This window comes from Pteropus alecto, unplaced genomic scaffold (genome assembly GCF_000325575.1).
Source record: "Pteropus alecto unplaced genomic scaffold, ASM32557v1 scaffold33, whole genome shotgun sequence".
In the NCBI taxonomy this organism is placed as follows: domain Eukaryota; kingdom Metazoa; phylum Chordata; class Mammalia; order Chiroptera; family Pteropodidae; genus Pteropus; species Pteropus alecto.
This window is the reverse complement of record NW_006435762.1, coordinates 4,089,967-4,108,301: the sequence shown is the minus strand read 5'-3', so window position 1 is coordinate 4,108,301 and position 18,335 is coordinate 4,089,967. Positions and strand designations below refer to the sequence as shown.

At 36.3% G+C, this 18,335-nt stretch overlaps 1 protein-coding gene across 4 annotated transcripts in view; it reads left to right on the top strand.

Annotated features, from left to right (window-relative positions):
* Positions 1–18,335, top strand: part of PLD1 (phospholipase D1) — a 143,618-nt gene that overhangs the window by 93,619 nt on the left and 31,664 nt on the right. For all 4 annotated transcript variants that reach the window (XM_025046054.1, XM_025046055.1, XM_006910836.3 and 1 more), the window contains 3 exons: positions 2,826–2,936; positions 5,412–5,500; positions 17,443–17,556. In XM_025046054.1, coding sequence (XP_024901822.1) covers positions 2,826–2,936; positions 5,412–5,500; positions 17,443–17,556 — 314 coding nt within the window. The remainder of the gene's footprint in view (positions 1–2,825; positions 2,937–5,411; positions 5,501–17,442; positions 17,557–18,335) is intronic.

The window sequence follows — 18,335 nt, the reverse complement described above, 5'->3', positions numbered from 1 at the left end:
AGGCAAATTTATATTTTTAATTATGTTGATAGATTTAAAATAATTAGAATAATAGTAAATGAATAATAATCCTAAGTGATTTTTTCTGTATTACTTGAAAGATAATGTTCAAGGTTAATCAAAAATGATGACTTTTAAAATAACGTAAGTTTTCATTGTGAGAAAGCGATATAGGTTTAGACTCAGACAGTGAGATAGATAATGTCCATTCCCCTTCGGATGTAGGCAACCTCCCACAGTCTATGGTTTTACAGGCATCATGGGGAAGGGAGGGCTCCTGTCCCCTTGGCTTATGCTCTCCCACAGGCTTATAATAACATGTTTTTCTTTTGGCTTACAAATGTACTTTAAATTTTTAAATGCCTCTGTAAAGAAAAACATTTACTGTTATACAGGAAAGATGGCAAATATATGACCTTCATGCTTTCTCTGTCAAGGCAACCATTGGACATCAATCTTAGTTTCTAATCCAGTGTGTCTAGTTCCAATAATCTCTACAACAGAGCTAGCTGTGCAGGATGCCACTTCTAATCAATTGAACTTGACTTACAAGTTAAAACCTATTTTAAAACCCTCATTTATATCTAATGTGAGTAAGTTTATTAAACCTTTGAGTCACCACAAATTTTGAGAGTGAGAAAGGAAAGGAAGTATATGGTTTCTGGATCTGAGGAGAAGACTAAAAAATTACCACCGAGGTGATATATAAACTTTGCCTATAACTTTTGCAGAGGTAGATACCCATATATCAAACACCTCCTAAGTGCCACATATCATAGCTCTTTGTGTTTGTTATGCCATTTTTTTCTTCATAGCATCTGTATGGGGGTGGGAGTGGGGCAGACAAGCAGGCAGGCAGGCTGGAAGAGATCTCAGTTATACAGTGGAGGAAACTGAGCCTGACATTAAAATTACTTGTTCAAGGTAAAAGAGCTAGTATGTGCTATGACTTACTATAACACGGATCTCAAGAGTTCCTATCTTTTCCGCACACTCTGCAATTTTATGCATTGTATCCAGAGTTATATAAGAGTAGATCAGTATGTGTGGTATAAGGATCTTTTCAAGGTAATCTGCGTTTTCAGGGCTGTGTACCTTAGCAACAAAATTCAGCATTAACCTGGACTACAAATTAAACCTTCTATTTGTTCAACCTTTGTTATTTCTACTAATGAATAATAATGCAGTTCTTTGGACATGATGTGAAATCAATATTTTTTCCCAGTATTGCTCATATTTATCTAAACTTTCCTTATGAGTTTTTTTCTGAGACACTTGACTATTCGTATTCACAATTAAAATTTCCAATTTCGCTGCACATATTCATCTGATAAAAGTAAATAAAATGCTTTGAGAGGAGCGATGTTGTAATAAATACCTTATGCTGAATAAAGAAATAACATTTTGAGGATGACACAATCAATGATTTTAGTGTTAAGTTTGAATTTCAGTAGCCTTATATGCAATTTTTAAGTTATCGATTAGAGCCAGAATTATACCAGATCTTTTATATATAACAGGCATAAAACTGATTATGTATTGGATCACTTTGTATATTCCTAATATGTATGGACCATTCTTTTATCTTCAAATTCTGTTGACCTCATGAAGAACAGCTTCAACATTCATTTCAAGTCAGGAATAGCAAATCTATTTTTATAGTGATTCTCATGTGATGTCTTGCTATTACTTAAGGAAAGTCATTTAATAAGTGTTTATTGAGCACCTACTATATGCCCCGCATGTTATTGTAATGCTGGTTAGAATGCTGAAGAAAATTACAGCCAATGGTTTCTTAGTGTTGAAAAAGTTTTCCATGTCATCTAGTTCCTCCTCCTGTGTACAGATATAGTCTGCTCGGCAGTGTTGCTGACATGATCTGCCACCACTCAAACGCATCCTCTAATGTTCTCAATAATAGCAAACACTTATATAGCATTTACTAGGTTCTAGACCTCCTGCACAGTCCACAGTAATTATTGAGTCCTCTCTACAGCCTTATAGGATAGATACTCCATTTTATAGAGAGAAATCTGAGGTACAAAGAGGTTAAAAAACTTGACCAAGATCAAAGTCACTAAGTGGTTAAGTTTAGACAGTCCAGTTCTGTGTTAGCATATTTAACATATACTCAGGTATCTGAGCTGGAAGCTGTTACTCTAATCCAGGTGGGAGCAGGTGAGTGTATGAATAGAGAGAGGCAGTATGAGTGAGACAATTGAGAGTTGAAGTGACATGCTGAGGATTAGACAGGCGGAATCAATATTAGATGACTAAATGAATCTATTTGTCTTTTAGAATATGTTAATCTGAACAATATCTATTTGGAGGAAAAAGAACAATCATGTTATCAAGTCAGAGCTAGGGTGGCCATATCATGTAGTTCATACCTGGACACTTTGAGCAGTAAAAGTAGTACTAGTAATAAACACACCAGAACAAGTCATTGGGTGTAACTGTGGAACTATCATGAAGAGAGTCCACATGGTTACCCTACTCATAGCCACCAGAAGAGATACTTCTGAAGTACTCCTGATAGAAACACCTTATGGTTTCTATCACCTTATGGTAATTTTGAATGAAAATTACACTGCATGGAAGAGGGCATAGTCAGGACTTGATTTCCAGCTGGGCTCATTCAGTATGGATTATGTCCAAGGACCAGATCCCTACCTACCTGTTCTCCCTTGGCCCACATGTGACACTCACGCCACTATAATCATTCAGTTGTTTTAAAGAAAAAAAGGATAGATTTCATTATATTAATATATCTGGTGTCATCTTCATTGTCTTATCTTTGCTCATTTCTGTTTGCTGCCTTGCAGTTACTCCGCTCTGCTGCTGATTGGTCTGCTGGTATAAAGTACTGTGAAGGCTCCATCCACACTGCTTATGTCCATGTGATAGAGAACAGCAAGCACTATATCTATATAGAAGTAAGTCTTGCTTGTGTAAATTGGTATGACAACCTGCCTTCCAATGAATACCGTGCAGAGACTGCAGGTCTCCGAACTCAAGACCTTCTACATTAATAAGTATATGTTGAGTTGCGAAGAGGCTTTGGGTTGCCTGAATTTTGACCTCCCTGGCATACCTGATATTTGATTCGAATTTTCATTAACTCAGGACTCTAGTAGGGCCCCCCAAGTCCTTGTTATTAAAATATATCAAGTCATTGTAATATTGTTAGCCAGAAATATCCCAACATAGGCGTACATGCTTTGATTTGGCTTGAGTTGATGTTAATCTGAACAATATCTATTTGGAGGAAAAAGTTATGTTGAGTTGCGAAGAGGCTGTAAGCGTGAGACATGTGCTACTTCAGGAGAGCACACACAGGGGCGAGTTGTTAAAACAGAGATCACCAGATGCCACTGGCTTGGGGATTTTGGAGCAGTGCAGGGAAAGTAACATGGAAAAGGAAGATGTAAGAATATCGAGGACAGGTATGACCTTCTTCATTCCTGCATGAATGACTATTTATCGGAAGCTTTTACAGATTGCAGAGTCTGTGTTCAGAGAAGAGGAGAACGTCTAGGGACACTGGATTTACTTTGGGAACCTTAATTGCACTTCAGAGTAGATCTAAAGCTACCTTAGAGCACTTGGAAAATCCTGAAAAAGTAAAAAGTCATGATGATAAATAAATCAGAGCACATCTCCCTTATTTATTTCAGTCTCCCCCCGCCCACTGATTTTTTATTAATGTATAAAGGGAGATGGGGTAGCTGGAGCAAATCATTCTAGCCCTACTTTCCTTCCCCTTGAGTGCTGGCCCTCTCCTTTCACACAGTGACAATTTATTAAAGGCAAGTAGGAAAGAATTGGAGCTTTATTGATTTCATAGACTTAGAGAAAGAGAAGTCTGATTAAAAATATTAGCAAGCTAAATGCAATGTGGTATCCTGGATGGGATCATGCAACAGAAAAAGGACATTAGTGGAAAAATTAGTGAACTCTGAATAAAGTCTGGAGTTTAGTAATACTAATATGATTTGTATTATTAATTTCAACAGTTATACCATAATAATGAGAGATGTTAATAGCTGGCTCACCCATTACCCAGAATCCTTTTGCTTTATCTCTTTTTGATAAAAAGTGTTTGTTATTAATGCTACTACAGTGCTAAATGAGGTCAGTAATGCCATGTTGATACACATGACTGTGGACAGTAACCTGGTCGACATAGTTATTACCTCTAGGAGAGGTAAGTGGCGCTCATTCTTCCCGCTTGCCCCCTAAAAGGAGAAAGAAGTAAAGGACATGACATGTGGCCAGTGTGTTATAGCTGCTGAGGAATGTTAAGTTTCTCTGTAATGTGAATTCAGAAAAACAAACATGGTTTGGTTGCCACTGAGATTTTGATTGTTTGATGCCCTAAGGGGAAACACATTCTCAAATGAGTTTCTGCACAATGTCTTCTTGTAAGTTTGTCTTCTAGAGGCAGTTTACAGATTTATGTCCTTAAGTGTAAAAACATGTATAGTAATAAACATGATATAGTAATAAACATGATAATGTTACAAAGGGATGATAATCATATTGACTCATTGCTTATATATCTCTTTAAGATGATTAGCAAAGGTTACTTTGTGATTATACTTATAAGTTACAGGTGTATTATAACAATGTGTATGAATAGAACATATGATAGTGATAATATTTGTATCTAATTTTTAATATTCCTTTATACAGTTACTAAATTTTTTATGTTATTATGATAATAATGTTATATCTTGGTTTTTTAGTAACAGTGTTAAAGAATGTTTTATAGATGCATGAATAGCAGAAGTACTTAAAGAAAAAATATTTCCATTTTATTGGTTTATTTACATATATGCAACATATAAAATAGATTTGAAGCTACTTAAAATGAAGTTCAGGAACAATAGGAGACCCAAACAAATGAGATAAGGCCAAAGCAGATACTAGCCGATAATGAAGAAAAGGTAAAGAAACTTAGACAAGGATTCTGCCATCTACCCTGTTTAAAGAGTAAACTTTGTATGAGATAGAATGTTTGCCAATATAGAATTTTTAATCATAAGCATTTACACAATGTATGAGTCTGAAAAAAAATATGATTTTCCTATTGATAAAATTGGGAATGTTCTTACCATTTTAAGAATGTACCCTACAAGGAATTTGCAAGATGAAATAATAGTTTAGCCTATACTTCACGAAGATGTTATACCTATTATTACCTGGGAATGCATGAAATCCAGAGTGAGATGAGGCTTCTTTTATTCTCACTGTCATTTATTTAGTAGGTGATTTCAGGGATCAGAACATGTCTGCTATGTAAAACACTTTTTTAAAATATCAAAGTAGATTTTGTTATATACCACATTTTCCTTACATACTAGTAAGATAACAAAGACTTATGTGATTATCCTATTCATTTCTCATAGAACCAGTTTTTTATAAGCTGCGCCGATGACAAGGTTGTGTTCAATAAGATAGGTGATGCCATTGCCCAGAGGATACTGAAGGCTCACAGGTAAAGTTTTTGACATTTTGGTAGGAGTCGTGACTGCACATGTTCTTGAGTTTACTGCTAAAATGACTTTGAAAGGCCCACTTTTTAAATACTGTCTTTTCTTAGTAGGCATGATTTGGTTCAGCTGGCAATAGGTTATTGATGCCTTAAATGTGAGTCAGTTGCTGAGAATTTTTGAGTCCATTTTTGAGGGCACAGTCATTTTTTCCTGGCCAGTTTCTTTCCCATGGAGAATTGTGATTTGATTTACTTCATAGCAGACATTGAGCTGTGTTCACTTAAAAACCAAAGCAAAAGAGTAATAATGTTTTTTCATGGGTTATATTTAACTTCTTGTTACCATCTGTCTTATTTCTTTAGCTAATGGGATTATTTCTTTAATAACACTTTTATTAAGATATAACTTATATTCCATAGAATCTACCCACTTAAAGTGTACAATTCAGTGATTTTTAGTATATTCCCAGAGCTGTGCAACCATCACCTAATCAATTTTAGAACATTTTCATTACCCCAGAAAGAAATCCATACCTTAGTCACTACCCAATCCCCCCCATGGCAACCACTAATCTACTTTCTTTTCTGCAAGATATGCCTAATCTGAGCATTTCATACAAATGGAATCATATACTATATGTTCTTTTGTGACTGCCTTTTTCGCTTAATGTTCTCAAAGTTCACCTATGTTATAGAAGGTGTCAGTATTTCATTTATTTTTATTGTCAGATAATATTCTATTATCAAGATATACTACATTTTATTTATCCATTCATCAGGTTGGTGGATGTTTGAGTTCTTTCCACTTTTTGGCTATATGAATAATGCTGCTGTAAACATTCTGAGTTAGTTTTTATGCAGACATGGTTTCATTACTCTAGGGGTAGAATTACTGGATTACATGGTCATTTGTTTAACATTTTGAGGAACTGCCAGGATGTTTTCGAAAGTGGCTATACCATTTTACATTCCCATACTATATGATGGCTTCAATTTCTCTACATCATTGCCAATATTTATCTCTTTTTTATTATAGCCATTCAGATAGGTGTGAAATGGTATCTCGTTGAGGTTTTAATTTGAATTTCCCTAATGACTCCTGATGGTGAGGATTTTTTCTGTTTGGTTATTAGTCATTCCTGTGTTACCTTCGGAGAAATGTCCATTCAAATCTCTTGTCCATTTTTCAGTTAGGTTGTCCTTTTATTGTTTAGTCGTAAGCTTTCTTTATATAGTGTGGAAATAAGTTGCATATCAGATTTTTGATTTTCAAATATCTTCTTCCATTCAGTGTGTGTTCTTTTTTCTTTCTTGATAGTGTCCTTTGAAACACAAAAGTTTTTAATTTTGGTAAAGTCCAATTTGTCTATTTTTTCTTTTATTGCTTGTGCTTTGGTGTTATAGCTGCCTAATCCAAAATCATGAAGATTCACTCCTCTTTTCTTCTAAGAACTTTATAGTTTTAGCTCTAACACTTAGGTCTTTGACTCATTTCGAGTTCTTAGTATATGATATGAGGTAGAAGTCCAACTTCATTCTTTTGCATGTGTATATCCAGTTGTTCATTTATTGAAAAGACTCTTCTTTTTCTGCTGAATTATCTTGGCACCCACGACTACCTCTTTTTATGGCTTATTTTATTTAGCTCAGTGTTAAAAGCAGCCTAACAAACAAATGAAACCATTACATTATATTGTTTGAATTCACTGAACAAATGCAGTGGAGAATGTTAAATACATACACATTTGGGGATTAAAACATTTTTTGACTTTCAGTGTCATGTGGTACTTTAAAATCTTTTTTTTTTTTCTTTTCACATAATATGTGGGGATTTTTAGACCTAAGGACATTTTATGACTAACTATGAGCACTTTATATGATTCACAGTTTATATCTACAGATTCTTACTTAATTTTCTCACTACCCTTGAAAGTAGACCATATAGTTTTTGTTGTTATTGTTGTTGCTGTCCCCATTTTTGGAGTTAAAAACTGAGATTCAAGAGGTGGTCTGCCTTGTTAAGGGCTCTAACACCAACAGGCGAAAGGCTTTGAGCTCAAGTCTTTGATTTCCACTCCAATGTCACTCCCTTATCACATAACTCTGATTCACTGATGATTAGAATTAAAGACCCTTTCAGGTTTGCCCCAAATTAAAGTAAGAGGGGCAAGAGGGCTGGGCTTTTGTTGTCCCCTCCTCACATTGACTGGTTACTGGAGGCAGGCTGACTCCAGGAAAAGGGCATGACCTTGGCTGAGGTAGGTCCCTTTGACCTATGGAGGACAATTCCTGAAGAAGGACTTCACTGTGAGTGAGTAGCCAGGGGCCTACGCTCACAGTGGCTGAGGTAATGGCTGTCTCAGTCCCACAATGAGAGAGAGCATCTGCTCAGTGTACCATAATACCCACCACATCCTGCAGGGCGTACAGCGAACCTTAATCTTTACTACACATCAAAATCACCTTTGGACCTTGACAAAATACAGAGAGCTGCATTCAGCTCCACGCTTACTGGATTAGAATTTCCTGGAATGGGGCCCAGGCACCTGCATTTTATAATATTCCATAGGTAACTTCAAGACACAGCCAGGCATTTGCTTAGTATTTACCTAGAACAGCCAATACAGCCATAAATATTAATGATGGTCTGTGCTTTTATAGGTGACTTTTGTCCTTTGCCTTCTACGCTCTTTTTAAGAAAGTCACCATAGGATCTGTTTCTGAGATGACTTTTAAAAAATCTTGTTTATAGTTAAACATGTGTGTATATACAGACATTTCTTGCATCCTGGCCAGCCTTCCAATTCTATGAGTCAGTTTGTATCTCATTTACAAAAGTGCATTATCTTTCTGTCATTTTCTGCATTTCATTGAGAAAAGAGTGTCTACTTTATCTATAAAGCACATTTGACAAAAGAGAAAAATAATTTTTTCATAAAATTGGACTAAGTCACAGAAATACATTAAGGTGACAAATGAGCTCATTGGGCTGAGCAGTAAATTATGAATTTTGGAACTATGATCAGCTAATATGGACAGCAGCTTGTACACCTTAATCTCAACTTTACTAGTCTCAGTTAGTTCCATATAGTACGTGGTTTAATCAGTACCTATAAGATTTGTTTTTAAGTGGGAGCCTGAAAGAATATTTTTCTTTAATATACTAATGTGTCTTTAAAAATCTGGATTACTTCTAAAATCATAGTAGTAGGGCTGGAAGGTACTTAAAGATATTTTCTAGTTGAACATTTCCCATGATCGTATGAGCTGCTCCTGAAGGGAAAAGGAATCCATGGAAAGAGATAATGGTAAGGTAGCATCATCTGTTGCAGATTGTATCTCATGCTTAGAAATTCACTGAGCACATTAAAGACTAGCGATTTCAAGCTCACTTTGTAGAAAATGAGAAACAAGTCCAGCAAATTTCAAATTAACTGTGTGCTCTTTATCTCTGCTCAGTAGTCTCACTTTTTTCACACGTCACAGTGGTATGTCTATCACACATTCAGAGTTTTAGTTGATACATGTTTCCTGGAAACAGTTTTTTACATTTTTACATTTTTCCCCTTCTCTGCATCTCCACATTATTGTTCATCACCTGTGTTAATTGCAACTATAAACCATATTCTTATTTAATAATTTAATAATTTCAAATCTGTGAGCTCATATTCTTAGGAAAGGTAAAAGTAGAATTAAAAAGCTCATCTTGCAGGCTGCCTGCAGTGGGACCCCTCCTTTTCACTGAGGACCATGATGTGCCACCCCAAGTTTACCCCTCTCTCTTCCTTTGTTGATTTTTCTGCTCTCCACTCTTTTGAGACTCAGAACTTCCCTGTCCAAGTCATGTGCCTAGTAAGTATAATTTTGGCTGTCGGGGAAAAAAAAATAGAATATAGTACAAAGCAGATGGAGGGAAATGACAGCATTTGGCCAGCCTGACCAAGGAACACAGGCTCTCTTCCAGGTCCCTCCTACCCTAGAGAGATTGGAGTCTTTAAATTGCCAAGTCCTTCAACTGGGCTGAGCAGTTATATTTCTGCCAGTGTTGGAATTGGCCCTGCACCGATTCCCCGAAGTGAGTGCTCTGTTTCCCTCACTTCCTCCTGGTTCCTTCTCAACAGCCATAATTCTTTATAGAAACAGGTTTTTGCAAAGCCTTCGTGCTCTGATCCATGACCTAGAGTCTCAGAATATTGTTCACTCCACGCTGAACTAAGAATAGCTGTAGGAATCTCTGCAGAAAACAAAAGCTCTGCTCTAATAAGTAAAACTGTCTTAGAGTTGAGAGCAGCTCTCAACCCACTTGAAGCCTGTTTTTGACAACTCAAATCTGACGAGAGATCAGGGAGAAGAAATCATAACCCACAGTCTAAAACTGACTGGTTAATGCTATGTTTGAATAAGACAAAAGATAGAGTAGGACCAGCTGATCTAGGCAGGAAACATTTTAAAACACTGTGTGCCATGAATGAATGCTTTCTGAGGATGAAACGATTTTGCTTATGGAAACTGGCACACACATAATTTTGCTGCCTTGGTAAAAAGTAAGGAAGTGAGAGTGCATTTTGCACTGCTCTCACCACAAAGTTGACACATACAATGAAAAGAGTCACTTGATTTAATGCCTCTGTATTTTAATATTAAATCTCATTGAAAAATACACTACTTTGAAAATCGCTCAAACTCTTTATACATCTTCTACCTATAGAACAATGCCAGATAGGATTTGCAGTTTGCCCATGGGTGGGTGGTATGGGGAAAGCGCCCCTGGGAATCTGAAATTAATTGGGGACCGAGTGTCTGGAGACCTGCGTTATTTCCAACTCTGTAATCTACAGGTATGTGACCTTTTAAGTATATCAGTTTGCCTTTCTGACACTGCTTTTTCACCAACAAAGAAAATAATAATATCTGCCTTACCTAGCTCGTATGAACGGATGTAGGGGGGAAAAAAAAAAACCTGAAAACTGTAAAGTGCCAGTTCATATAAGAAATTATTGTTATTTCCAAGAAATTTATCATCTAGAAATATGCTAGCTCACAGTAAATATGAGCAAGGATAAAGAAGGACAATACTCAAATAAACTGTTTTAGAATTAATATTTATGTTAGAAACAGAAATGTTTTAATTAAAGCGGTGTTTAATGTGCCTTATTTTAAATTATTAGATAGCTACTCCTGGACAAGTGAAATTTACTTTGGTTTTCTACCACCGGTGCTTGTTTGTCCTGAGACAAGTAGAGGCACATTATTGAAACACTGTCTAGAGATGTCCTGCCTGAAATCTGTAGCTGACACCTCCTAGAAATCAATTTTTGGATTCCCCATGACTAGTTTCATAGCATGCTCCCCCAAAATATAAAACAAAGTAAAAGAATTCTAAAGCATAATGCGAGTTCAATTTTGCTTTTTTTGTTGTTGTTGTTTTAATTTTAGGCACTATTTATTTTATTATTCTTTGAAGGTGTACAAAGAATTTTTAATTGAAATCACTGGTTGTTAATTGAATAATACTATTACCAAATTTCAGGGTTGTTCCACATCCAAGGTGCTTTATTTGCATTGCTTCATTCAGTTCTCACATCACCCTTGTGAAGTGGATGTACAAATTATCCCCATTCTACAGATGTGGCAACTGAGGCCAAATGAGATTAAGCAACTTGCCCAAGTCCTACGGCCATGGATGAGTGGAACTAATACTCAAGCCATGTCTTTAGGATTTGCGCTCGTCACTGCTCAGCTACATAGCTTCCCTCATCTCAGGGAAGTAGAAATGTTCTAATGTTAAGCCTTCCCAAAATCTACGTGAGATACTTTCTTCTCTATGAGATTAGTATCTCTTAGATACTAATGAAATCCGATGAACATTTTATTTTTTAAAGTAATTGCTTGATAGATAAAAATTTCTAAGACTTAAAGAAAAAGCTACATCTTATAATTATCATATTCTATAATTTGTATACCAGGCTGAAAGGACATGTTGGGCACTGTCTTAAAGAAATTTAAACTGAATAAATTTGTTAGAATAAAGCAGATTGAAAAAAAAAAAGCATTTAAATTAAGTATGCCATTGGCTGGTTTCATATTTTTTTTCTTGTGGGATAATCTCCAAGCTCTATAAAATTTCTGGAGAAGAGGTGACATTGGGGCAGCGACGGCGACCTATCACGGTAGGAGAAATTTTGATTTAAACCATTTAATTGCTTTTGCTCAATCCCAAAAATTATATAAATGGTAATCTCAGAAGATAGATATAAGGATTAGCACAGGGAAGAGGCCAGCAACCATTCGGAGCCTGAGCATGTGCCCTAGCGGAGGAAGGGAGACTCTTTCTGAAAAAATAAGGATGAAAATGTCTGGACCATAGAGAGAACAGTTGAATAAAGGGTTTTGTATAATATTATATAGGGGCCACTGCCAAAGGCTAACAAGTCCACAGTGAAGCCTACATACTGAGCTAACCCTGAAGATTCTTACATTTAAAAGCTTGCCATTTTCGAAACATAATCACTGAAAAACATTATGTGTGTGTACACACTACAATATATAACATGTCATATAAAATCACACATATAATATTCAAAGTCACTGCTAAATAGGGTCAGCATTGCTAGTGGACTAGCAATGATTTTTGCCAACTTTCTCCCTTACAGATGAAAAAACTGAAGTCCAGAAAGGTCTGCTGTATTTTAAAAGGCTTTCCAAAGTAATGTGGGTTATGTCTCAAACCACTGAGAAGCGACAGATCCAGTTCTTACATAACTGATACACAGTAGTATAAAGTTCTCTCCACACAAAACACTAAGCCCCAACCACAATTCTTCTCATTTCTGGAAACTTTCACTGCAAAATCTACAACAATGATAGGACTTATAACCAGCTCTTGAAGTTTAAGACAATGAAATATGACCTATAAATCACAAATTCCTAAAATATAAAGTATCTTGTCACTGGAGAAGCACAATGACCTCCTTTGGAACCTTTGTGCAGATCCTGAGACCCTGCTCTGAGCAGACCCCGCTTCTCCCGATTGCCTCCATGCTGAGGATGGACCAAGGGGTGCAGGAGGAGGGGGTTTTACAGGAGAGGAGAAAAAGGAAGGAAACAAAGTAGAGGAAAGCCACCGCTGCAGCCCATCTACGTAGTGAATTAGTACTGTTTTTAAAGGTACGAAGAGCGTTACGGCAATCACAAATCTTAAAGATGTTAAAAATCTCATTATCACCCTAAAATTTTGCTTTTTATTTTGCTATTTCCTTTTTTGTTCATATTAATATATATACTTATATATTCTATTGAATTGTAACTTATTTCCTTTTCCTGTAACTTACCTGAATTTGTCTCAAGTCCCATTTCAGTACAATAGAAGGAAATTTAGTTTAGTCACTTCCCGATAAATGTGGCCAAATTCAGTGTTTCTGGTTATTTCTGCTCTGTATTCAGCCAGTCAAGGTGACACACACCCTATTTTTGGTATAGATGCTAAGGGGCCTCGTATCTTTGGGAAGGGACTTTTAGCTCTGAGCATTGATCTATCTCAGGCCTGTTCTGACATCTGCCTACTGTATCTTGAGGCCTCAGCCTTCTTTCAACCCTGCCTTCACAGGGGCTGGAGGAAGTTTCCCTGGGGTTCCTCTAGAAATAAGGCTCAGATCCTCATCGCCCCCGTATCCTCATGTTTGAAAGGTGATGGAGTCAGTCCTGTTTTCCTTGGAATTCTGCTTGAAGGGAAAGGGGAAGAGTCCCTGCACTGAGTCTCATTTTTATTTCTTTATACTCCCACCTCAGCTCAAAAAATTTTTATCTAGTTCCCCAAATCTAAGAAGCCCTCGTTTCTTTGTGCCCTGGTTCCTTTGTGATAGTGCCACCCTAGGAGCAATGCCCGCTTCATGTCACAGAGTGGAGGAAGTTAACACATTTAAGGGGAAAATTACTTAACATATCATAGTTTCAGCCTGCCACATCTGTAATTGTCTTGTAAATGTAACTTTACATTGGGACCATTTTAACACAGCATCAGAGTATTTTGCTAGTAAGTCATCATAGCGGTCATTTTTAGTGGCTGCAAAAGTTATATCCATTGAATGGCTGTAGCATAATTTTGTGAACCATTCCCCTATTATTGGACATTTATTTCCAATTTTTAGATGTCATACATAGCACTGTTATAAGAGTTAGTGAGTTTCGAAAGAAAAACTTATTTTAACAAAAAGCCTAGAATTCAGTTTTACAAAATTGTTTGAACTTAAGTGGATGGAGCCATTGCTTGCATAATGGCTCGCTGCCCACTAACTCTTATCTGGCTTTTAGGATCATAAATAATTCTGCACATTAGGGGCTCCGGTTCATTAGAGGCTCCATCCGGTTCTTGCCCTACGCTGATTGCTATCATTAGTACCACCCCAATGTTCTGAGGGTGCAATGTTTCAGAAGAGATTAGAATCCTCAGCAGCTAGCAACTGTTGTGTTCTGTGGATGGGATCAAAGAAGGAGATTGGACATACTCTTGAATAGAATTTTCTCTTTATTGGCTTAAACTTAACTTGATTTTATGTTTTGAAATTCTAGAGCCCTTTTTTCTGCAGCAGCGAAAATCTAAGTCGTTTCTGCTAATTTGCTGAACACAGTTTAAAATTTTCATCATTCAGGAAATTCAAGAACGAGTGCATTGTGAAAAAGCAAAGGCCTTGATATGGAGCCAACAAAGTCCCAAGAACAAGAAAATGTGAATATTCTGATTCCTATAAAAGTAAATTTACAAGAGTGTTTTGTCTAAAGCTATAGGATTTTTATAGGACATTTTTCTTTAAAAAATTTTTTTTTCGATTACAGTTGACATTCAATATTATTTTATATTAGTTTCAGATGTTCGGCATAGTGGTTAGACATTTATATAATTTACTAAGTGACCCTTCTGATTATAGGACATTTCTCTATATCTTAATATGAAGTCTACATTTTGAAGTCATTTTTACTTTTATAAAACACAGGGATGAAAGGGAACTGTATTTTACAAACAGAATCACAAACACTGGTGTTCAAGACCAGCAATACCACTTCTAAGATTCTTTCAACAAATGTGAAAAATGACTTATGTGGGTCAGCATACATAGCAAAATAGTTACTTTGAAATAGTAAAAAATTAGAAATGTTTTAATAGAGAACTGGTTTAACTATTATAGTACAAATGTATGGTGGAATACCATGTTGCTGTTGTTAAAAAAAAATAGGCAACTCTCTATGTTCAAAGAATTTCCAGGATACACTGGTAAATGATAAAAATAACATTCAGAAAATTGTTTCTAGCATTCTAGTATTTGTGTAGAAGGAAAGAATACATATGTATGCTTATAAATTCATAGACTGTTTTGAAAGAATATAGAAGGCAATATAGAGTTGCTTTTGAGAAAGGAAGATGGAGCTGCAGACAAAGGAGTGAAAGGATTTTTTTATATAATCTTACACCACTCTTAAATTTTATACTCTGAGCACATATTATCCACTGGAAAATGTAATTTATTTTGTGGTTCCTTAAAAAGCTAAACGTAGAATAACTGTATAGCCCAGCAATGCCATTCCTGGGTGTGCACCCAAAAGGACTAAAACCGGGGATACAGACACTGTATGCCAACGTTCGTCACGGCATTATTCACAGTAGCCAGCCGAAAGGGGGAAACAACCAAATGCCCATCAGCAACTGACTGGACAAACAAAACATGGTCTCTGCATACAGTGGAATATTAGTTAGCCATAAGAAGGAAGGAAATTCTGACACATGCTACAACATAAATAATGAGGACATTATTTTAAGTGAAATAAGTCAGACACAAAAGGACAAATGATTCCATTTAGGTGAACTCTCTAGAATAGGCAAATTCATAGAGACAGAGAGTAAATTAGAGGCTAAACAGGAATTATTGCTTAATTATCACAGAGTTTCTGTTTGGGGTCATGGAAACATTTTGGAAATAGATATGATGGTTGCACAACATGTGAGTGTAATTAATATCACTGGATGGTACACTTAAGAATGGTTAAAATGGCAAATTTTGTGTTATACATATATTTTACCACAATAAAACATTTAAATAAAATGTAATTTAATTAAAACAAAAAACAAAAAACAAAAACATCCTGTGCAGCTTAACCTCTTCTCTACTAGAGCCCTCTTAGAAACATTCTTCCAACCTGACCTCATCCTCCCAAACTAAATACTGCCGAGTGCAGACCATGTGCAAGGATCCTTTATTGGGCACTGCCAAAAACAGAAAGGCATGTGGACATACGTTCTGTGTTTCAAAAGCACTTATCACATAGCCTAGGCAGCAGACGTGTGTGTCGCTACTGAATCTAAAGCCAAAAGGGCATGAGTAAACTACCCAGCATTGTGCCATGGGAGCACAGAGGCAGGAGCAGACCACTTTTGACTGGAAAATCCAGGATGGCTTGACCGCAGAAGGAGCATTTGTCCTGGAAGGAGGAGTGGCATCCTGAGAGGTGGAAAACGGCATCCCGGACTCAGAGAGCAGATGCGCCAACCCTCCTTGGTAGGGAGGTGCACCCCTGCGCAAAGGGACAGTGGGTCTGAGGGTCATACTGAAGCTGGTTTACTATTTAGGAATGCGAGCCTCTTACCCTTATCAGGTAGACAACTATAACAGTTTGCATTTTTTAAATGGTTTATTTTCCACCTCAAACTATGTTTGCCATCTAGTGATTAATCCATGCCATTACAACAACCTACTTCAAATTCGTTGTTTCTCAGCACTGCAGTTAAGGGCAACAAGCCCCCAGAGTCCTGTTGGCTGTTGCTTCTGCCCTGAACTTCACTTTCCACATGTCCTATACGTACACTGGCATTTAGAGACATCAATAATGAAATCTGACGCTTCGGAGAGTAGTAACATTCGCATGAAAGAAAAATGTAGCTGTTTAGAAGAAAAGGAACTTTAGAAATTAAGTATTATGAAAAGTTTAAGTAGGATCTGATTTGAAAATTAGCCAGTAGCAGCACCTCTGTGTGAATATAAACCTCTCAAATATATGGCTGGGGTTCTCACCACAGTGAGTACCACTGTCATTTGCAGGCTTTCTTCTCTTCCTGCGTATCTTCTAAACGGAGACAAGGACTTGTAACAGCTTTGTCTCCAAACAGGCGATATCTATTCGAACATAGTTCTCCAAATTTCCAGCTTTCTGAATGCAGATCAGAGTAAGGAGCCGCATGTTTACCATGTGTTCCGTTACAGAGTACTCAAAGGCTACTCAGAGGCTTTTCTCTCAGAGGGTGCTGTTAATCAGTTGGGAGAGTAGGCCAAAAAAATCTTGTGTTATATTTATGCAGGGGTTTAAAAACCATCAGTCACTCAGAATTCTTGAAGGGCCCAGGGTAACATTTTGCTTCTGAACCAGAGTTTCTAAACAATGATGATTTCTGCATTGGAAGGTATACTGAGTCCAGTATGTCTTTTTTTCCCTAGATTGTGAAAATTCCTTTATTCAGCAACTATTAACTGATTGCCTACCATTTGCCAGGCTCTGATCTAGGTACAATGGATGTAACTTGTTAGACATAAAACTATTATGATTAAGTCTTTTCAAAAACTTTATTGTAACCCCTTCACCTTCCATGGCATATAAGCAAGGCTTTCTTACAATGAATTTTGCCCTAGGAAGGATAATACTGTAAAGAGAGATAGGGGACAATCCCCACATTACTACCAAGTTCAGGTTGTTATGAACTATTAGCCTGGAAAATAGCTTCTGGCTCCAATGTAGTAGTACTCCAAAGCCCTGAAATGTGATAGAATATATTGTAGGGAGCCATTCACTCAATCTCTAAGCCCATGTGAACTACTTGGCTGTCATGTTAAACTGTTACTGTATGTACTTTTGTATGTGTGTGTACGTGTATGTGTGAATCTTTCTGTATCTGACCTTTGCAGGGAAAGCAAGAGATACCGGGTATATGTTGTGATACCACTTCTGCCAGGGTTTGAAGGAGACATTTCAACTGGTGGAGGAAATGCTCTACAGGCAATAATGCACTTCAACTACAGGTGACAAAGCTCTAAAATCTCCTGTTTTCAGCTTTCAATCAGTTACATACATAAGCTGCTGAAAGGAGTGGAAATGTTTGTCCACATCTATTCAGAGGAGTGTTGAACACATGAATACTGTATTGTACTTTTGAATCTTGGCCTGTTTACAAGTTGGTAAGATTTCACATAGAACCTAAAATTGTAAATGGTAAGCCTAGGACACATGGCAAACATAAAAGAACTAAAATATTAGTCTCTTTTATATTCAATGGCTAGTGTAGGTGTGGTTTTTAAATAATATATAAAAAGTATATAGATATATACATTTAAAATAATATATATCATATAAGATATAAAATAATATATGTTAAAAGTTCTTGTCTCCATTTATAATATATGTATATATATTTACATATATTAAACTAAAATATTAGTCTCATGTTCCACATATTATATATGAACATGTTTATATAGTATACATATAGATATTATAAATGGAGACAAGGACTTATATGTGTATGTATAAAGTATATGTATAAAATGAACATTTTATACATATACTGACTTTTACATTATCATTAAGCCACGAAATAGTTATTGACATTTTCATATTTGCAGTAAGAAAAAAAAAACGAAATACTTAAAATGCTATGATTTGTGCACGTTTATGATTTAGGGAGCAAACTCTTTAAAAAGGTTGGTAATAGCAGCCTCTGCTAGTAAGTGAAGTTGGAGAATCTTTTCTATCTCCTGGAATTTGAATTCTGTTTTCTCTACTACATCTTCGAAAATTGTAG